We start from the raw sequence: 23,437 nt of genomic DNA, 5'->3' as shown, positions 1-23,437 counted from the left end.
CCAATTATGTTCAGATGCTTTTCACATGATTGGATCATTTATTTATTTTTTAATCAAAAATAAAGTTCATTGAGCATAAAAGTCAATACAGGATATCACATTCAAGATACAAGGTGCAACGGGCACCAACAAAAAATAGTAGGATTTTTTTCTCTCTCTCTCTCTTTTTTTTTTTAAAAAAAGAAAAAAACTAAATATGTCTGACAAACCATATTAACAGCTAGGTTATTTCTATACATTGTTATTTGCAACAAGAGCATGAGTTCACCTGATCCTTGCTAGTATGAGTGATGGGAATGCTTGCTAAGCAGTCCTGCTAGTGGGATTAGAGGAGCAGTTGGCATTAGTCAGTGCAGGTAGAGGAGTCATCCACCCATCTGTCCCAGATTTTATTAAACTTGCCAGGACATCCTCGGTGGGAGTAGATAACTTTTTTGTAGGGAAGGGTGAGATTGACAGCCCTTTTCCACTGCTGGATGGTAGGTGAGGCAGGCCTAAGCCACAGCTGGGATATCTGCATTTTGGCAGTGAAGAGGGTTTCCTGTGAGAATATCATCAGGTACTTTTCCTCCTCTGAGATAGGGAGGAGGTTGAGTAAGCATTGGCATGGGGATACTGATGGGCAGAGCCCATGCGATCATGGAGGAACTTGACAATCGTGACCAGTATTGCTGGATGGGTGGACAGGACCATATTGTGACAGAAAGTACTGTTAGTGTCGCCACATCTGGGGTAGGTTGGATCGGTGTCCGGTTTATACCTGGATAGGCGGGAAGGGACGAGGTAAGATCTATGAAGGATATATAGATAGGTAAGGCAGTCTGACAATTTAGGTGATACTTTTTTACAGGATTCTAGTATTTCCCCACATTGCTCGTCCTCTATCCACCCCGGTCAGTCTCCCACTTAGTTTTCAACTGGTATGCATGGGCAGTGGCCGTGGGTAGAAGAAGGTGGTTGTACAGGAAGGAGATTCGTTTCTTGGGGTCTTCGCCAAGGACCATATCCACCAAGGTCCTCGATTCCAGCTCAGGGATGGAGGCACTAAACTGAGTTTGAAGGGCATGGCGGACCTGTAGGTAGCGGAAGAGCATGTGATTGGGAAGATCAAATTCTTCCTTGAGAGCCTGGAATGACTTAACAGCGCCAGCAGTGATGAGGTGGGACAAATATATGACTCTCCTGGCCAACCATGAATGGTCATAATTTCAGGGAGATGAGGGTCATCCCAAAGTGCCGGGTGAGCATGCAGGGGGGGAGCCCCGGTGATGGTTTTTGCTAGTTTCCAAATTTTGCTGTGGTGTGATAGCATATGCCGCCTATCGCCTAGGTGGGAGAGGCCCTGGTGTTAGCAGAAAAGTATCTGGAAGGGGTGGGCTACTATGTCTGTGGCCAATGTGCAAACCAGTGTGGAGTAGCGGAGCTTGTCATGTCTTTTAAGGCAGTAGAAGTGGGATCATTTGGAGGCTATATAATATAGTGCTAGGTCAGGAAGGGCTGTGCCCCCCCCAGGTGGACAGGACACTTCAGAGTCTGCCATGATTGTTTGTGCCTGGAGGGGCCCCAAACAAATGTGTTGAGTATGGACTCCACGAATCTGAACATATAGGCTGGGATGTATAATGGGGTATGGCAGAAAAGGTAAAGTAATTTGGGAAGGAGAATCATCTTTAACAAATTGATACAACCCATAAGTCCAAGAGGGAGTCTGGACCAGATTTGGGTTTTGTTTTTGAGGAGATCATTTATTGGTTCCAAATTAAGATGTGTGTAGTCCGTAAGGGATCGGAAGCACTGTACACCTAAATATTGGAGCCGATTGGTCCAGGCGACTCTGATTGGGGAGAGTCGCCTGTGTGGCTGTAGGGGCAGAGATATCTATAAGAAGGATTTGAGATTTGGACCAATTGATCTGCAGTCCTTAAAAAGTGCCAAACTGTTGGATAAGGTGCAAAGCCGCTGCCAATGAGGGGCCCGCATCCTCCAAATAGAGAACCATGTCATCCGCATAGAGGCTGAGCACTTCAGTCACCTGCCCCATGCGGAGGCCCCTTATGTCAGGGTGTGCCCCTATGGTGATGGCCAACGGCTCAACAGCCACTGCGTACAGCATAGGGGATATGGGGCACCCATGGTGAGTTCCTCGGGACAGAGAAAATGGATCAGATGTCTTGCCGTTAACCTAGATCTGGGTGGTGGGAGCCTGGTAGAGGAGTTGGAGCCACCTGACAAATCTAGGGCCAAAGCCAAATCTGCGGAGGCACACCCACTGGTAGCCCCACTCCACCGAATCAAATGCCTTGGCGGCATCAAGTCTAACCACCGCTCTTGAGCCATTATTGTCATGTGTGGCCTGGAGGTTCATAAATAGTCTCCTCAGATTAAATGCAGTGTTTTTATTGGGCATGAAGCCTGTTTTGTCGGCATGAATAAGGCTAAGTATTACTTTGTTCAGTCTTAGGGCAAGAATTTTGGCGAGTATTTTGACATCTAATGCCCCGTACACACGAGCGGACTTAAATCCGTAGGAGTTTCCGCCGGAGTTCCGCCGGAGTTCCGCTGGAGTTCCGACAGAGTTCCGACGCAACGGACTTGCCTACACACGATCCCACTAAAGTCCGCCCGTCTGGTACGCGGTGACGTACACCAGGTCCGACGAGACTATAAAACGGAAGTTCAATACCAAGTGCACCACCCTTTGGGCTCCTTCTGCTAATTTCGTGTTTATCTCGTGTTAGTAGAAGTTTGGTGAGAGACGATTCGCGATTTTCAGACTCGTATTTTTCAGAACGTTTTTCACTGCTTTTCAGTTTGTGCTTGTGAGGTTTGTATCTGTTTTTTAGTGCGTGTAGTCAGTTCGTGTCTGTATTTTGCAGTGCGATCTAACTGCGATCGCTGACTTTCAGCTCGCTCTTCACAGGCCTTGCTGTTCTTCAGTGACGTCTGTTAAGTTCGTTCTGACAATCCGACCGTTTTGAAGCCATGTTGCGTGTACGTACTCGTCGTCGAGTTCGTGCTTTGCTTGCGCTTGGTGTTGTAGTTCATTCTGCAACCCAAGAACAGTCCGTGGACGGGGTGTTGAGGAGTTCATGGACGAAGAATTGGTTGCTCCAGCGTGACCAGTTCTCGCACATGCCTTTGCTTCGTGAGATCCGGGAGAATAATCCTGATGATTTCAGGAATTATCTCCGGATGACGGACCCCGTTTTTCACCGTCTGCTGGCTTTGCTGACCCCTTATATCAGCAGGCAGGATACCTGCATGCGGCAAGCCATCACTCCAGAGCAGAGGCTCGTCGCCACGTTGCGCTACTTGGCGACAGGGAGAAGCCTTCAGGACCTGAAGTTCTCGACAGGCATCTCCCCCCAGGCTCTGGGGATCATTATCCCAGAGACCTGTTCTGCCATTATACAGGTCCTGCAGGAGGACTATATTAAGGTAAGATTTAGCATTTAACATCACATTTTATTGTCTTTAATGTTTGCTAATGCCTTGTATTTCTTTCCTCAATCTCTAATTACCATGATTGCAATATGCTGTGAATGTCCCCTTTGTCCTCATGCATGCTGCAATCTTTTAATGCTCCTTTTTTGTTTTTCATGCATATTTGCCTTCATTAGACCTCACCAACATGCTATGGTAGGCCCATTTCCACCTAGTCTAGTCACTTAAAATGTCTTTTGTCAGCTCCATTCTATTGCTTTATCCTAAAACCAAACATTTTAAAGATTATTCCAAATGGTCTGTGTCCCCTTAACTGAATCCCCCCCCCCTTAATAGTATCCCAAATGGTCTGTGTGTCCTTTAACTGGATCCCCCCCCCCCTTAATAGTATCCCAAATGGTCTGTGTGTCCTTTAACTGGATCCCCCCCCCCCACACTTAATATAATTCCAATGAGTCTGTGTGTCCTTAAATTAATGTTGCATTATATATTGTATTTTTAACACACTTCAACCCTGGAATGATTTTCCCCCTTCCTGACCTTCAGCACTTTTTTGGGTGATTTGGCAGTGCGTTGTTTGAATTGACAATTGTGCGTCCTTGTAACATGGCTCCTCCTAGTAAATTATCTTCATTTTATTAGCACAAAGAGATTTTGTATTTGGTTGTCTTTGATCACCTCTGCTTTTTTATTTTTGGTGATTAACCACCAACAAACCCAAAATGCATTTTTCAAAATATGCATTTTTTTCTCACTTTTCGCTCTAAAGAAAGATAGGCACAAAAATATATCACCATGATTTTTTTGGACATCATTTGATGCTGATACGTATTCTTTTAGTAAACAAAAATGTGTTAAAATGAATCACAATAAGCGTTTCTTGATTGTTTTGGGCAAAAGTTCTATCGTTTCGTAAATATGGTTCTATTTTGCTGGCATTTGTAAAATCTTGCCATTTTTGAAAATAGTAATGGCGTTGCTAACCGTTTTTTTTTTTTTTTCTGGTGACTGCCACATTATGGCGGACACATTGGCCAATTTCCATACATTTTTGTGACCATTGTCATTAATACAGTGATCAATGCTGTAAAAAATTGTCTTGATTACTGTAAAAATGTCACATGCAGTGAAGGTGTTTTATTAAGCACAAGGGGGCCAAGGAATGGTTTAAAGTGTGTTCTGGGTGAGTGTTTCTTAACTGTCTGGGGGATGGGCTAGCAGTGACATGACCCTGATCACTGCTCCCAATGACAGGGAGCAGACGATCGGTGTCCTGTGACTAGGCAGAAGCGTGAAATAAAGTTTGTGTTGTAATGTACAATGTTTAATGTGCAAAAGTACTTATTTTGGTTTTTTCTGCTTTGCCTCCCCAGTTTCCTTCATCGCCACAGGAATGGCAGACTGTGGCATCCCATTTTGCCACCCGTTGGGACTTTCCGAACTGCGGTGGTGCGATAGATGGGAAGCACGTCCACATTGTGCCACCACCCCATTCGGGGTCATACTTTTATAATTACAAGGGGTTTCACAGTATTGTGTTAATGGCGGTGGTGTCGGCACAGTATGAATTTCTGTATGTGGACGTGGGGAAGAATGGCCGGATGTCGGATGGAGGAGTCTTCGCCCAGACGGAGTTCTACCGCCGTCTACAGACAGGTGGCCTGGGATTGCCACCTGATTCGGAGAATGTGGAGGAACTACCCTTCGTGTTCATCGCTGATGAGGCTTTTGCTCTGGACGACCACATCATGAGGCCATTCCCCCAAAGAGCCCTCACCCCGGAGAGGAGGGTTTTCAACTACCGGCTGGCCAGAGCGAGAAGAGTTGTGGAAAATGCATTTGGAATAATGGCCAGCCGGTTCCGTGTTTTTCTGACTGCTATAAACCTAGCCGAATACAAACTGAACCATGTCGTACTTACGTGCTGCATTTTGCACAATTTTTTACATAAAAACTCAACAACTTATTTATCCACAATAATGCCGGAGGCTGGACTTGGTCCGGAATCACTGACAGGCCTGGATACTGGCCGTACTGGCTTGGCCCCCCAAAGTGCCCGTGAAGTTCGCCAAAGATATGTGACTTATTTTAACGGTAGGGGGGCCATTGCAATGCCACACAATATTTAATTTGTAAAAAGAGTAAAATAATAAAAGAACCTCAAATCTGAAATGTGTTTTCTTGCTTGCTTTTGGTTTGTGCTGTCTCCTATGTTATCCTAGTGCACTTGTAGTGCCAAGTGTATTTTCATTAAATTCAATAAGGCCCATTGTCACTGGATACACAAAATCACTTTTCCCAAACTGGTATTAAGCATTGAAAGAATACGCCACACATTCTTGATTCTTCAAAATTTTAATTTGGCCACATTCACATGTGCCATTGAATATTTAGTGATATAATTATTTTTTGGGTTTATTTAACTTTCTTTGCCAAACATTTTTTAGTTTCCTTTTTTTTCCAATTTTTAAAAACATTTTTTTTTTTTTTTGTGGTTTTTATTTTTCTATAAAAAATATGAAAAATGTATAACAACAATCAGCCACAATCGTAAAAATTTGGGAAGTAACAATCTTTGAACTAAAACAAGGGAAATGAAGAACATGATCGATATTATGGAGAAACGGATTATATTCTCCCCAAAATATCGATCATGTTCTTCATTTCCAGCTGCATATTGTCAATCTGAGTCTTCATGAGATCCAGGCTAGTTCGCATGTTATCTAGTTCCCCATTCCAGCACATTATCTGGCCAATCAGCCTTTGTGCGCTGTCACTGGAAAATGGGGCCCTTTCCTCAACCATAACATCACCTACAATAGATGGGAAAAATTGGGTCAAAAATTATGCAGTCATACATGGATTTCAACAAGCTGGGGTGTCAGACACTCACCTGGTGGGGTGCCCATCTCCCCTACTTCCTCCACCTCTCCTTCCTCGACATCCTCGGGGGGGGCACTGGTGCTTGGAAATGTGTCGCTTTCCAGAACATCACCTAAAATAGATGTAAAAACATGTGTTTGGAAATATGCAGGTATACATCGATTACCTGAAGCTGTGGTGTCAGACACTCACCTGGTGGGGTGCCCATCTCCTCTCCTTCTTCCACCTCTCCTTCCTCCACATGCACATCCACGGGGGGGATGGGGCTAACCTCACATTCCTGCTGGCAAGGGTGGCGGTCCCTGGGATCCTGCTTTGTGAGGCTTTTCTCCCCTATGAGAAATTAACAAACAAAAAGGTATACTTTAGCACACAGATATTTAAGGCCAGAACTAGGAAGATGAAACCTTGATTAGAAGTGTTGTACAATTGTCGGTTTATGAAGAGATGCAAAATGTGAAGACATGATAAATCAATTCACTTTGCCAAAAAATCAAATAATTTGCTTTTTGTGCCAAGGTTCACACATGCCCAACCCCCCCCCCCCAAAGTATACCAGGGAACCCCGTGTGGCGTGTGGTTTACCCTAATAAATGTTCTCTGGTGTCCCACACCTTTGCTCATGAGTGCAGATGTGTTTTTACCCAGCTGCCAAGTGTCCTCTCCTTCAATTACACTGAATGTTCTTTTCTAGTCATTGTATTTTGAAACACATCTAAACCACAATGTCCTAATCATTTTTTGTGTCCTAAAAATTACACAGCCAAAAAATGCTGTTTAAACCCTGTATCATAAACGAGGTTTGCCACGAACAATTTACAAGGGTTTAAAACGATACGATTCTTTTAACTGTATCCAACATGAAAGCAGCAATTTTTTACATTGTATAAAGGTAAAGCATATGGATCTGTATGCAATAATCATAAAATAGGAACACACGACAAGTACTTACTTTTTTTCAGAACTTTCTTGATCCTTCTGTATTGATCCGGCTCCCTCAATTTAAGGTCGGACCACCGTTTCCTCAATTGGTCTTTTGACCGTCGTACCCCAAAACGATTATGCAGGGTCTTAACTACTTTGGCCATGATTCTGGCCTTGCGCAAGTTCGGATGGGTGTATGGTCCATGCTTGCCATCATAATCCTTACTTCGCAAGATTGCCACCATCTCCACCATCTCTTGAAATGCCATATTTGAGGCCTTAAATCTCCTCTTTCCGGATCGGGACGTTTGTGGCTCCGGGGATTCATGACTACTGGAGTCGTTAAGATCAACCACCTGTTGTGTTTCCGCCATGTTTCTCCTACTGCGCACCGTAGAGAAAAGGGGGCGGGAAATATTCTTGGAAAAGAACGTCATGGGCGGGCAAAGCAGGCGTAGTTCTACGCGTACGCACTGGATCTTACGCCAAAATGCACATGTCGTACGTACGTTAAGTGCGCAGAAAGGGCGGGAAAACATGAACTTGACTAAAAGAACGTCAGGGGCGGGCAACGCAGGCGTAGTTCTACGCGTACGCACTGGATCTTACGCCAAAATGCACATGTCGTACGTACGTTAAGTGCGCAGAAAGGGCGGGAAAACATGAACTTGACTAAAAGAACGTCAGGGGCGGGCAACGCAGGCGTAGTTCTACGCGTACGCACTGGATCTTACGCCAAAAATCACATGTCGTACGTACGTTAAGTGCGCAGAAAGGGGCGGGAAAACAAGAACTTGACTAAAAGAACGTCAGGGGCGGGCAACGCAGGCGTAGTTCTACGCGTACGCACTGTATATAACGACAAAAATCACATGTCGTACGTACGTTAAGTGCGCAGAAAGGGGCGGGAAAACAAGAACTTGACTAAAAGAACGTCAGGGGCGGGCAACGCAGGCGTAGTTCTACGCGTACGCACTGTATATAACGACAAAAATCACATGTCGTATGTTCGTTTGCGAAAGTAGGATCGGAAGTTGGGAGCAAGCAAAACGAAGGTAAGTTTAAACCATTTCCCCAAATAAGTGGCAGATCCTGGAGTCTATATTGGGCTAAGATTAGGAGAGTCTGAGCTAACATTATTGTTTTTGGCTTGTGTATTGTCTTTCAGAAAAATGAATCAGAAATTCAAGGACCCGGAATTTTTAAGTCTATTTATAGACAAATATAAAGAGATGACAAATCTGTGGCATGCCAAGCACAAGGATTATTTTAATAAACCAGTAAGGAGGGCAACACTGGAGAAATTTTTGACATTTGTGCAGACTTGGATCCCAGAGGCAGACGTGGACTTTGTGGAGAAGAAAATTCAAATATTGCGAAATATGCACCGAAAGGAAAAGAGGAAAATCGATAAATCCAAAACATCAGGAGCAGCACCAGGTGATGTGTATGTACCCAGGCTGTGGTACTTTGAAAAGCTACGGTTCCTGGACGACCAGTGTAAAGCCAGGGAGTCGCTTTCAACTCTTCCCTCCACCCTTCCCTCCACCCTTCCCTGCAGCATTCCCTCCACCTCAGCAGAGGCTGATGAGCAAGCGGAGCCTTCCATCCTGGAAGAAGCGGATGCACCCAGCTGGAGCCAGGTATTTTGTTACCAAAAATAGTGATATTCATAATATTAATGATGTTAACTAGATGTTATTAGAATTTGTACGCTATTATTGATGTTAAAAAATAGTTAAAATTTGGACATATCAATTTACAGTAGTGGCCACAAATGTTTGTCACCAGCAGAAACAAGAAATAGTGGTGTCATAATGATACTCTTTTATATGTATTAACAGAATTTTGAAGTCAGGAGCTGAAAAATGTTTAGGATTGATGAACAAAAAACTAAAACAATGTCCCTTTTTTATACACAGGATGAGCTCAGCCAGGAGGAAGGTGGGGAAAGTGGCAGGCAGGAGGAGGCTGGGCCCACTGTCAGCCAGGAGGAGGCCATGCCCTCTGTCAGCCAGGAGGTGGCCGGGCCTAGTAGAAGCCTGACAACATCACAGGTGCCTCCCCTCCGTCTTCCATCAAAAAGGGCAAAAAAAAATTCGCTAGCACAGGAGGAATCCCTGCGCCTAATTCGAGAGGCTACTAATGTCTTAAACAGCCCCCCTGACGCTGAAGAGGCCTATGGCTGCTACATCGCCAGCCGTCTCCACCAATTAGAGATGGGCCAACGTCTGCAGTGTGAAAGGCTAATTTTCTTGGCGTTACAGAAGGGGCTGAGTGGCGAATTATCTGCCAACAGCAATATTGTGGAGCAAGTTCCTCCTGTTCCTCCTCCTCCTCCTCCTCCTCCTCCTGCCACGAGTACACCACCGGAGACACAGCCTCCCAGGAAGGCTACAGGTAAGTCTGCAGGGAAGGGTGCAGTGAAGGGTGGAGCGAAGAGAAGAAGGTGCTGACCTGGCTTCACTCTGGTCCGACCAAAAAGACGCAGCCTGTTGTACCACAGCCTGGGGACATATATACCATCTGATGCTGCTCTTGATGTCTGGGATTCTGGGACCATATTGGATTTCGTAATATTTGAATTTTCTTTTCCACAGAGTTTCACGTTTGCCCTGGGGCCAAAAGGCTACACAAATGTCACAAGTTTCTCCAGTGTTGCCTTCATTTTTTTGTTTGTTGAACCAGAATAAATGGATATTTTTGTTTGAAAATATAATTGCCTATGTGTTTTTTGGTCAAATACATTTCTATAAAAGACAATGTGAAATTAACAAGGGACACTAACCTCCTTGAGGTTACAAACAAAATAAAAATGTTATTGTGGTAACTTGTCACCAGAAAAAAAATAAAAAGGTTATTGTGGTAATGAAAAAAAAAAAAAAAAAAAAAAAAGTTTTTGGTGTTAACTTGACGGAATAATTAAATATGGAGATCACAATAAAAAAAATTGTAAAGAATTCTACCAAAAATATGGAGGAAAAAAATTAGTCAACAACATTTTTATTTTTTTTATTTTTTTTGGAGTAATTTTTTCATCCATATTTTTTTTGGAATTCTTGAACATTTTTTTTCTTGTGATCTCCATATTTAATTATTCTGTCAAGTTAACAACTTTTTTTTTTTTTTTTTTTTTTTTACTTGACAGAATAATTAAATATGGAGATCACAAGAAAAACATAGTAAAGAATTCTACCAAAAATATGGAGGAAAAAAATTACTCCAAAAAAAAAAAAATATATATATTGAGATGGGGCTTTAAAATAAAAACAAGATCATTCATGAGATGAGGAGAAATAAGACAGAAATGTGTTTGGTGAGAACTCTGTGAGTGAATATGAGCAGCAAAGCAACTTCGTTCTTCTAGCATTATAAATAAAGACTTCGTTCTTCTAGCATTATAAAGAAGATGCGCTATACATTTAAACGAGCACAGAATTTGCAGCATGACGAATGTGCTACTTCCAATACGAACTGGAGTTTTACAAGACCGAGCACTTCCGTCTCGTACTTGCTTCAGAGCATGCGTCGTTTTAGGACTGTCGGAACAGCATACAGACGAGCGGACTTCTACATCGGAACTGGGTCCGGCGGAGTTCCGTCGGGAAAATTTGAAGCATGCTTCATTTCTAAAGTCCGTCAGACTTTGGCGAATCAAAAGTCCGTTGCAGCCCACACACGATCGGATAGTCTGACGGACTCGGTCCTTCGGACTTTGGATGTTGAAAAGTCCGCTCGTGTGTACGGGGCATAATTGTAAGAGAGAGATGGGGTGGTAAGATTTAGGGGGGAGAGTGTCCTTTCCTGGCTTTGGAATAAGGACAATAAGGGCTTCACCCATGGTGCACGGGAGCGTGCCAGACTAGTATATATGGGAGTACAGTGCTTGCAATTCAGGGTGAACCTCCTGAAATTGGGAATAGAATTCTAATTAGAGGCCGTCAGAGCCAGGGTCTTTTGCTGCTGTAAGCTCGCTATCGCTTCCGCGATGCATTCTTCTGTTTATAGGTGCTTCTAGGAGCTCCATTTGGGGGTTGGTGAGGGAGGATAAGTTTATGTTCTATAGGAGTTGGTGTAGTTTGCTCGGAGGGTGATTAGTTCTAGAGGTGTACAAGTCAGAGTAGAAGCGTCTGAACTCATGGGCCACCTCTGTTGTATCTGTGAGGATGGTTCCAGCTTCATACAGGAGCTGAAACCACCACAGGGGGGCTGCGATCGAAGTGGGCCATGTACGCCAGGAGTTTCCCAGCCCGCTCACCGTGCTCAAAGGTTTTTTGCTTAATAAAGAAGATGCCTTTCTTGGCCCTCTAAAGTGTAAATGATCTGTGAGCCTGGAGTGTAGGCATAATTGGGCAGGGTTGGAGGCTGTCAGGTTTGTAAGGAACATCTGCTCAAGGGAGCCTAGTTTTTCCTCCGCCTGGTGCAGGGTGAGTTTGGAGGAGGCTTTGTGTCTGTTTATGCGTGCAGAAAGGATCATACGTGCATGTCATTTAAATGCCTCCCACACCATCCCAGCTTAAGCCGATCCTGCATTGGAGTGGAAATAATGAATCCACTTGCGTTGAACAGCCTCTAGGTCCATAAGGACCGTGAGCCAGAATGGATTCAACCTCCAAATGCGAGATGGAGGGGCAGAGGGCAGATGGAGAGTAGCCCAGTAGGGCAAGTGATCTGAGAGGACCCTGGCCCCAAACCCCACTTCAAGGAGGCACAGGAGCAGGGTGGGAGATAGCATTATCATGTCTATACGAGACATAGTGGCTTGCGAGGGGGTGAAGCAGGAGTAGGCAGTTGTGATGGGGTGTTTGTGTCTCCAGGTGTCTGTCATGGCAAATTCCAAAAGGAATCTGCCAAACCTGGTTAGTGAAGGCTGAGTTGGCATTGTGGTGGGCAGGTGTAGTCTATCAATAAGGGGATTTATTAACATGTTAAAGTCACCCATCCATATGGCAGGCACTGTGGGGTGTTGAGTCATGAAGGCTACCTCTTCCCTGAGAGCTGTAAATTGGAAAGGTGGGGGAATGTAGAAGGTCAGGAGGAGGACCTCAAGGCCTCCCATAGTGGCATGTAGGAAGAGGAACCTACCCTGCTGATCTGACCGCAAGCTATGGAGCTGAAACTGTACCATTTTAGCGATGAGGATAGCTTCACCTCTGGAGTTGTTTGTGTACGGGGCCTGGTAAATCCATCCCACCCAAGGTTTCTTAAGTGCCATCTGCATTTGGCCCGTAATATGAGTCTCCACAAAGACAGATATATCTGCTGGCAGTGCTTGAAGTGGGAGAGGATGGCGAGCCTTTTAGGTTTGGCCCCTCAGCCCTCTCTCATTCCATGTGACTATCTTGAGGGTTGCCATAGTGATAGCGGTGTTTATTGGTTTTTCAATCGGATCAGCAGGGGGTGGTTTGAGCCTCCAGTCACACATAATACAGCTGAGATATGAAAAAACATGCATTGAAGCTGAAACCCCATTTCCAATTGTGTACCGGAGCCCTGCAGGTGAGCCAGAGAAAGCAGTAAAGCATCAGCAGCAGACCTGCAGGGGGCCATGTAGGGGATCAAGCAGATGCCTATAATGCCGTTTCTTTAAGGGGACATACCTGTATGCCCATTTGCGCAGCCATGCCAATGTGCCAACATATATCGTCATGCACTTGTCAGCAAGTGGTTAAATAGCCATTATCTCACAGACACTATAGAGAACACAAAATGTAGTACAAGAGCTAGCAGAAAACAGAATTGATTAAAAAAAACACCCAAGATTCACACTACTTTCGCCCAAGATTTACAAGGTTTCTAATCAGAAATGTGTAAAGCCTGGGTAAAAATTGTTTGAATCTTGTGTGAAAACATTTATTAAAATTTAGAGAATATCATTTTAGCTTACTAAAGCTAGGTTCTGAGAACCCAATCATATGCATGTACCCGATCCTGTTGTTTTTTTTTATTGCCGAATGGCAATTTTACATTGTGGGACTGCGAGCCAAACATTTGGCTTGCGGTTGTAGTGCGGTCCCATTGTTCTCAATGGGCAAATTTGACAGGAGGTGCTGGCTACAAACTCTACAGCCTGAGTTAAAAATTACAGCAAAGCATCCTGGACGCAGCGTGTGTACTCCCCTGTCAGCCTGAAATATTAGAATACTAGTGGGTCATGGGGGGGGGGAGCAGTAAAACTGCAGCTCAGCCACCCATCTTCTCAACCACCAGTGTGAAAGAAATGGGATTTGGTCTTGCACATGACTGAATGAAGTGAACACAGCTTCACTTAATTCACTAAGTGAACCTTAACTTTAAAAGGTGAACATTTTTTTTAATCTTTAAGAAATAAACCCAGTCGATTTACGGCTTTATACACTGACTAAGAAGTTGAGAATGTTCACACTATATAAATTGTTTGAATGTTCACTTCAATTATCCTATTCTGCAAGGATGAAATACATAAATAGAGATCTGCGTTGATGATTGCATAATTGAAGTGAATCTTGACAGACTTCATTGTGTGAGCGATCTCAGTTCCTATTGTAAATCAGCCTCACTCAGTGTATAATAATCCTGAGTAAGATTCTTGACAGACTTCCTGTTCAGGCTTGCAGCTACTGTAACAGCAATTCGAACCCGACAACTCACACAGCCAGAGTTTACCTGAAGCAGACAAAAGCAGAATAAGCAAAAGAAGCAGGATCCGCAACATCATGCACGGCACTGGCACTTCTGGTGCCTTCCAAGTGGCTCCTCAGCATTTGCAGGGTCTTTTCATTGGTGTAGGTATCATAATCCTGTTGAAAGATCTAATCCAGGCGGGCAAAAGAGCAGACCTATCTGTGATTTGAGCATGTGTGACTATAGTACCTTCCTCTGGTTTTTCCTGTTGGTTAAAACATTTCCGCCACAGTCTATGCTGCCCTAGCTAATGAATGTGTCATACCGCTCATCCAGCATTCCTTCTCCTCTAATGTTTTCCTTTGCTTTAGCCTCAGGCAAGAGATGAACAAAGAACATTCAGAAACAGTGCTGAGCTATAAGGAAAACTACAGAAGACCAAAAAAGACATTACCCTAAAGTGTTACTAAACCCACAATACTAAAATCAGTCTGTAGATGAAGTAAAGCGTGCTTGTTATACTCACTGTGGAACCTAAGGGGCTAATCGTCCACATTTTACTATGTAAAAAGACTGTTCGATGCTGTCTTCTCTCATTCTCTCCTTCTTCTACTGTTCCCAATCCATCTGCTGATAGAACAGAGCCCTAGGAGGCACTCGGCACATGCTCAGTTTGGTGTGTATTGCTAGAGAGGGTTTTTTTTGGGGGGGGGGGGGGGTTTGTGTGATCAGCACAGGGCCAATCAGCACTGTCCAGACAGAAAGTCAGCAGTCATGCAGCCTCATAGCAGAATCAGAGGTGAATGAAAACTCCTCCTACAAGCTCTAACCAGACACTGATAGAAGTCACAAGACTGCTATATACTGCTGACGAGAAAAGGTATAAAATAATTGCATTTCCATGTTTTGTGTACCGTGGAAGACCAGATATATTGAATGCAGGGTCCTGGGTTTATTCAAACTTTAAAGTGGATCTTCCACTGAAATAGAAAGTACCCCTCATGGGGCACCAGAGAGCTGAAGCCGATGAACAATGAGCTGCAGGGAAGAAAGCATTGGACTCCAACAGGGTGGGCAGGGTGGTCAGGTAGGTGAGTGTAATGGTCAAGTAAGTGAGTGCATGTGTCAGGTAGGTGAGTGTAATGGTCAGGTAGGTGAGTGCATGTGTCAGGTAGGTGAGTTTAATGGTCAAGTAGGTGAGTGCATGTGTCAGGTAGGTAAGTGCATGTGTCAGGTAGGTGAGTGCATGTGTCAGGTAGGTGAGTGCATGTGTCAGGTAGGTGATTGTAATAGTCATGTGTCAGGTAGGTCAGTGCATATGTCAGGTAGGTGAGTTTAATGGCCAGGTAGGTCAGTGCATGTGTCAGGTAGGTGAGTGTAATGGTCAGGTAGGTCAGTGCATGTGTCAGGTAGGTCAGTGTATGTTGCATAGGGGTGAGCCGAACACCCCCCTGTTCGATTCGCATCCAGAACATGCGAACAGGCAAAAAATTTGTTCGAACACGCGAACACCGTTAAAGTCTATTGGACATAAATAATCAAAATTGCTAATTTTAAAGGCTAAAATGCATGGTACTGTCATAAAAAGTGTTTGGGGACCTGGGTCCTGCCCCAGGGGACATGTATCAATGCAAAAAAAAGTTTTAAAAATGGACGTTTTTAAGGGAGCAGGGATTTTAATCCCTTCCCGCCGAGCGTATGCAGCTGTGCGAACTCGGCTTCCGGGGGTTATCCCGGGATGATGCCCGCACCTGCAGGCATCATCCCGGTACAGTTTTGCAGAGCGGGCGATCGGCTAACTCACGTTTGACTCGACCATAAAGCTCATCCCTAATGTTGCACAGTGTATTCTTAGCACAACTCATTCTTGAACCCTGTATTCTGAGCAAATCTGGCAGAGTGATGATCAGTCCCATCCTCTGTACAGAGCCGCTGGTTTATTTCTGTGTTGGCACTTTGAAAGAAATAAGTTGGTTTTGCATCGTGGTTTGGGCACTCTGACTCAAAAAGGTTTGCCATCACTGCCATAAGAACACAGCAAACATCTAGAAGAATACACCAACCCCACCATGAAACATGGTGGTGGCAGCATCATGTTGTGGGGATGCTTTTCTTCAGCAGTGACAGAGAAGCTGGTCAGAGATGATGGGAAGATGGATGGAGCCAAATACAGGGCAATCTTAGAAGAAAACCTGTTAAGCCCCATACACACTATCAGATTTTCTGCTGATTTTTTCCTTCAGATTTACCAAAACCACGTATTGCAAGGGCCTGCCTGATTGCATACACATTGAAACTCCTAAGGTTTGACCTCATATTATATGGTTTTGGTAAATCTGAAGGAAAAAATCTGCAGAAAATCTGATAGTGTGTATGGGGCTTTAGAGTCTGCAAAAGACTTGGGAGACTGGGGCAGAGGTTCACCTTCCAGAAGGACAATAACCCTAAACATACAGCCAGAGCTAATAGAATAGTTTATATCAAAGCACACTAAGCATTCTAAGCATACTACGGATCCCAGCCATAGCTGATCACAATTGGCTGAGAAGCAAAGAGACTGAAAACCTTCTCCCTGGGAGGGTGTGATTTGGATGCCTGGTGATGAGATCAGACTGTACTAGAGAGCATTCCCATCACTTGTAGGGAAGGAAAATAAGTCTTAGCAGCACGGAAGAGAGAGATAATCAGCAACCTCTATCTAGGGTTGCCACCTTTTCTTCAAGCCAAACCCGAACACTTCAGTGGGGCTTAGCATTTTTTTTGTAGCGTAGACTATGAGATTGTAAAATACCCGGGACACCTCTGTGTGCCCTAGGGAAGTAGTAACGCAGCAAGCGCAGCGGTGAACAGTGGGTGTAGCCAATTGAAAATAGTGCAGGAGTGTTTAATGTACAATATAGTGTATATAGTGCAGGAATGTGTAATGTACAATATAGTGTATATAGTGCAGGTATGTGTAATGTAAACTATAGTGTATATGTAGTGTGTAATGTTTGGTGAGGAGCCTCCCAATGTAATTTTCCTGTAAGGCATTGGCTGTACATGATACATGAGCCTAAGTATGTATGCGTATTGTATGGCGGGGACTCTGGTCACCATAGAGCACCTTCTGCAGAGTGAATGCAATAAGGTAAGGTGGGGGGGGGTTACTGATATAAGGGGTAACCTCTATATCAGTGCCCCTTTACCTTACTGTATTCACTGCCCCCTACATCAATGATCCCCCTCGGACAGGCCTTGCTACGCTGTCACTGACCACCACTCAGGTGCACCATGCAGGGCTCTTTAAGATGGTCCTCTCTGAGCTCCGGCTTAGTGGCTCTCGTTTCATCCTATATTAGACTAGGAGACTGTGCTGCCATAATACAAGAGATGATCAGAGGCTACAGACATAATACAAGAGATTGTCAGAGACTGCAAACATGCTACAGGAGATGGTCAGAGACTGCAGACATAGTACAAGAGATGGTCAGAGACTGCAGACATAGTACAGGAGATGGTCAGAGACTGCATACATGATACAGGAGATGGTCAGAGACTGCAGACATAGTATAAGAGATTGTCAGAGACTGCAGACATAGTACAGGAGATGGTCAGAGACTGCAGACATAGTACAGGAGATGGTCAGAGACTGCAGACATAGTACAAGAGATGGTCAGAGACTGCAGACATAGTACAGGAGATGGTCAGAGACTGCAGACATAATACAGGAGATGGTCAGAGACTGCAGACATAATACAGGAGATGGTCAGAGACTGCAGACATAGTACAGGAGATGTTAAGAAACTGCATACATGATACAAGAGATGGTCAGAGAGTGTGCGGATATGGTACAAAAGATGGTCAAAGAGTGTGTGGACATGGTACAGGAGATGGTAAGAAACTGCAGACATACTGCAGGATATGTTAAGAAACTGCATACAATAATACAGGAGATGGTCAGAGAGTGTGCGGACATGGTGCAAAAGATGGTCAGAGACTGCAGACATAGTACAGGAGATGGTCAGAGACTGCAGACATAGTACAGGAGATGGTCAGAGACTGCAGACATAGTACAGGAGATGGTTAGAGACTGCATACATGATACAGGAGATGGTCAGAGACTGCAGACATAGTATAAGAGATTGTCAGAGACTGCAGACATAGTACAGGAGATGGTCAGAGACTGCAGACATAGTACAGGAGATGGTCAGAGACTGCAGACATAATACAGGAGATGGTCAGAGACTGCAGACATAATACAGGAGATGGTCAGAGACTGCAGACATAATACAGGAGATGGTCAGAGACTGCAGACATAATACAGGAGATGGTCAGAGACTGCAGACATAGTACAGGAGATGTTAAGAAACTGCATACATGAGACAAGAGATGGTCAGAGAGTGTGCGGATATGGTACAAAAGATGGTCAGAGAGTGTATGGACATGGTACAGGAGATGGTAAGAAACTGCAGACATACTGCAGGAGATGTTAAGAAACTGCATACAATAATACAGGAGATGGTCAGAGAGTGTGCGGACATGGTGCAAAAGATGGTCAGAGACTGCAGACATAGTACAGGAGATGGTCAGAGACTGCAGACATAGTACAGGAGATGATCAGAGACTGCAGACATAATACAGGTGGTCAGAGACTGCAGACATAGTACAGGAGATGGTCAGAGACTGCAGACATAGTACAGGAGATGGTCAGAGACTGCAGACATAGTACAGGAGATGGTCAGAGACTGCAGAGATGTTACAGGAGATGGTCAGAGACTGCAGACATGATACAGGGGATAGTCAGAGACTGCAGACAAAGTACAAGCGATGGCAAGAAACTGCAGATATAGTACAGGAGATGTTAAGAAACTGCATATATGATACAGTAGATGGTCAGAGAGTGTGCAGATGTGGTCCAGGAGATGGTCAGAGACTGCAGACATAGTACAGGAAATGGTCAGAGACTGCAGACAAATTACAGGAGATGGTAATAAACTGCAGATATAGTACAGGAGATGTTAAGAAACTTCATACATGATACAGTAGATGGTCAGAGAGTGTGCGGACATGGTAGAGGAGATGGTCAGAGACTGCATACATGATACAGGAGATGATCAGAGACTGCAGACATAGTACTGGAGATGATCAGAGACTGCAGACATAGTACAGGAGATGGTCAGAGACTGCAGACATACTACTAGGGATGAGCTCAGGTGTGTTCGCATGGAACACGCGCAGAGCCCGCTAGGAAGTCAGTGCAGCGCTGCGCTAATCACAGGCAGTGAGACATTGCCTGATCTCTGCAGCCGCACATCGGGACAATGTCTCACTGCCTGTGATTAGCGCAGCGCTGCGCCGACTTCCTGGCGGGCTCTGCATGTGTTCCATGCGAACACGCCTGCGCTCATCCCTACATACTACAAGAGATGGTCAGAGACTGCATATATAATTGGGCTGAAATTGCACCCAGGTATCATGTGAATCGCACAACGCGTTCCTGTGTTATCATAGTGTGAACCTGCCCTGTGAGCTGGAACCCACACTTTGCTCCACTAACTTGCCTGGGGGGGGGGGCACTAGTATGGGCACATGGAGCAATTTTCCACATCTCTTGTGGGGTGTCAAGGGTCATCACCTCTGTGGCAGACATAATCTCTTTAATATTGGGAGGGGGATATGTGCTAAGGGGGGTGGATTTCATATCCAAGCCCCGTTGTAGCACAGTTACTTAAGTGTCCCCTATAAGATATCCCCCCCCCCCCAATCACACAAAGTGAACTGCAGGCTAGTTCCCCCCAACCCTCTTGTGCATGCCCCCACCTTTGGAAGACTCACTGTGTGGATTAGTTGATAGATGAACTCAGTCCAGCAGCGTTGTCGGCAGCGTGGTGAGCCTTCTCCCCCCTCCTCCTCCTCTGTGTACACAGGAAAACAACACAGCAGGAGGAGGAGGGGCGGGCTCAGTTCTCTCCACAGCACTCTCTCTGCACTAGTCCGTGGAGCTGGGGACAGCGGGGAGACATGTCGGCTCTGCCCTGTCCTGAAAAGTGGAGGCAATGGACCTCATTGGCGGCATGCGGGAACGAAGATCACCCGCACAAGCTGCAGCAGACATTCCGCTACTATCATTCGCCGGGGAAGTTAATTAGAGGGCCGCCTGTCACTGTGTAGACAAGGCACGCTGCACAGGGAGCCACCAGCGGGTCTGAACAATGTGCCCGGGTCTCAGGTGGGCTGAGACCCGGACACATGTTTCAAAACCCGTACTGTCCGGGTGAATCCCGGACAGGTGGCAACCCTACCTCTATCCCTGTCTGACTTGAATATGATTTTTGCTGAATCAGTGCACTTTGTCAACCAACGTTTTTTTTTTTTTTCCTCAATCACTGGCCAGTGTGACAAAACGGAAACTGTTATAGCAAGTTAGGACTGTCTTTATATATTGTTGCTCGGTAAAAGCAATTCAGTTCTGTTAATTACTGTTATTCGGAATAATGCAGGTATTTATCATTTTCTCTTTAGAATAAAGTTATTTTATCATAGATTTTATATACACTTGCTAAACCTTTCTTCTTCTAGGCCATGCTTGGCCTAATTAATTCTTTAAAATGTCTCAAGGTGTGTCAGTAAGTGATGGGTGTGTGCAGAGAAATCACAAAACAATTCAGCTCCTGTGGGGGTAGCACTACATCTGTAAGGATAAAAAAAAATCCTGATATGGAGACATATTAAAGCTAAAGTAATGTTAACATACCGTATATACTCGAGTATAGGCCGACCCGAATATAAGCCGAGGCCCCCAATTTACCCCCAAAAAAACTGGCAAACTTATTGACTCGTGTATAAGCCGAGGGTGAGACATGCCTGTCCATCCCTGTGTGTGTGTCCGTCCATCCCTGTGTGTCCGTCCATCCCTGTGTGTCCGTCCATCCCTGTGTGTCCGTCCATCCATCCCTGTGTGTGTGTCCGTCCATCCCTGTGTGTCCGTCCATCCCTGTGTGTCCGTCCATCCCTGTGTGTCCGTCCATCCATCCCTGTGTGTGTGTGTGTCCATCCATCCATCCATCCCTGTGTGTGTGTGTCTCCATCCATCCATCCATCCATCCCTGTGTGTGTGTGTCTCCATCCATCCATCCATCCATCCCTGTGTGTGTGTGTCTCCATCCATCCATCCATCCCTGTGTGTGTGTGTATCCATCCATCCCTGTGTGTGTGTGTGTCTCCATCCATCCATCCATCCGTGTGTGTGTGTCTCCATCCGTGTGTGTGTGTGTGTGTGTGTGTGTGTGTGTGTGTGTGTGTGTGTGTGTGTGTGTGTGTGTGTGTGTGTGTCCAGCCTACCTGTGTCCCGAGCCTTTGTCCCGAGCCTCCGTCCCGTGTCGTGCCTTGCCTTCGTCCCGTCCCGTCCCGTCCCGTCCCGTGCCGTGCCTTGCCTTGCCTCCGTCCCGTGCCCTCTTCGTCGGCGGCCATTGTAAAATTCAAAAGCCGCGCCTCCTCCTTCGCCTGTGATAGGCGGAACACTGAATTTCCCAGCAGCCTGTGTTCCGCCTATCACGGACGTCGTATCATCCTCGTCCGTAGTACGAGGATGATACGACGTCCGTGATAGGCGGAACACAGGCTGCTGGGAAATTCAGTGTTCCGCCTATCACAGGCGAAGGCGGAGCCGGAGGCGCGGCTTTTGAATCATAGAATGGCCGCTGTCTGTCTGCTCGACACGCTGATCGAGCGGGCAGACAGCGATGACTCGAGTATAAGCCGAGGGGGGCACTTTCAGCCTCAAAAAAGAGGCTGAAAATCTCGGCTTATACTCGAGTATATACGGTACTTGTTTCATTTCACTTTTACAATATATGTTGTTCAGTATGGAACAATTTTGTTTTCCTGAATGAGTATTCTGTATAATGTTTCATAATGTTAATCAAGATCGGTGCATGTTTTTAGCATAATAGTATTCTTTTTTTTTCCATGCATCACGCATCTTTTAAAATCTGCCAATAGATTCTTTTAAAGCCTCTAGCTTTGTTGTTAAAAGCCCTATCTACCACTAGATGTACTTTTTTGGGGGATTGTAGCCTCTTTGAGCACTTGAAGATGGTTAATACTGTATTAGGAGTGTATAATTTAATTGGCGTGCATTTAGTATTTGTCTAGATTATTACATTTGAATGATATTTCTCCTATTATGATTATGAGCAGAAATATGTATATAAGTTACCAAGGTATTCCTAAGGACTGTCATAACTCATTTAGGTGGTTTATCCAGAGGAATAGCAATTTTGAGTCAACTCGTTTTTTTCATAGTAGTACTGCCATGAAGGGGGGACATTGAGCAACCGAAGATATTTTCCATACAAAAGAAAATAATCAAAGTGAACAATTGAACTAGAAACTTGAAATTATTTTCAGTTCTTCTGTCTTACTAAAAATCAAAAAGATATATTACTATATTAAATACACTGAGCAAAATTATAGACGCAGCTCTTTTGTGCTTGCCCTATTTATCATGAGCTGAACATAAAGATCTATTACTTTTTCTATGTAAACAAAAGGCCTATTTATCTAAATCTGTGTTATTGGATTCTGCACAGGCGTGCCTTAGGCTGGCCACAATAAAAGGCCACTCTAAAATGTGGAGTTTTATCATACAGCACAATGCCACAGATTTCGCAAGTTTTGAGGGAGTGTGCAATTGGCATGCTGACCGCAGGAATGTCCACCAGAGCTATTGCCCTTGAATTGAATGTTCATTTCTCTACCATAAACCGTCTCCAAACCCATTTCTGAGCATTTGGCAGGACATCCAACCAGCCTCACGGCTGCAGACCACGTGTAACCACACCAGCCCAGGACCTCCACATCCAGCATCTTCACCTCCAAGATCGTCTGAGACAATCGGTTTGCATAACCAACCATGGTGGTGGTGGGGTTATGGTATGGGCAGACATATGCTATGAACAACGAACACAGGTGCATTTTATTGATGGCATTTGGAATGCACAGAGATACCGTGACGAGATCCTGAGGCCAATTGTTGTGTCATTCATCCACCACCATCACCTCATGTTGCAGCATGACAATGCATGGCCCCATGTTGCAAGGATCTGTACACAATTCCTGGAAGCTGAAAACATCCCAGTTCTCACATGGCCAAAATACTCACAGGACATGTCACCCATTGAGCATGTTTGGGATGCTCTGGATTGGCGTATATAACAATGTGTTCCAGTTCCTCCTGCCAATATCCAGCAACTTTGCACAGCCATTGAAGAGGAATGGACCAACATTCCACCGGCCACAATCAACAAGCTGATCAACTCTATGTGAAGGAGACGTGATGCACTGCGTGAGGCAAATGGTGGTCACACCAGATACCGACTGGTTTTTGGACCCCCCCCAAATAGTGTAAAACTGCACATTTTAGAGTGGCCTTTTATTGTGGCCAGCCTTATGCCGCGTACACACGATCGAATTGTCTGGCGTACTTATTCCGACATATAATCCGGCGGATAATCCGGCGGACTTTCTACCGAACGGACTTGGCCACACACGGACACACAGAAAGTCAGACGTTCGCTTGCGCAATGACGTACAGCACGTA

The 23,437-nt window shown here is 45.0% G+C and overlaps 1 protein-coding gene across 1 annotated transcript in view; it reads right to left on the bottom strand.

Annotated features, from left to right (window-relative positions):
• The window catches only part of LOC143987776 (interleukin-20 receptor subunit alpha-like), a 54,595-nt gene extending 40,394 nt beyond the window's left edge, over window positions 1–14,201 (bottom strand). Inside the window, exon 1 of the mRNA XM_077486782.1 lies at window positions 13,897–14,201. Within this exon, the coding sequence (XP_077342908.1) occupies window positions 13,897–13,948 (52 nt within the window). The 5' untranslated portion in view covers window positions 13,949–14,201. The remainder of the gene's footprint in view (window positions 1–13,896) is intronic.
• Between the last annotated feature and the right edge of the window lie 9,236 nt (window positions 14,202–23,437).

The sequence above is a fragment of the Lithobates pipiens genome, unplaced genomic scaffold (genome assembly GCF_037356315.1).
Source record: "Lithobates pipiens isolate NorthernLeopardFrog02 unplaced genomic scaffold, aLitPip1_a1.2 Scaffold_18, whole genome shotgun sequence".
Lineage (NCBI taxonomy): Eukaryota > Metazoa > Chordata > Amphibia > Anura > Ranidae > Lithobates > Lithobates pipiens.
The sequence above is the reverse complement of the archived record's forward strand: the minus strand, read 5'-3'. Positions and strand labels throughout refer to the sequence as shown.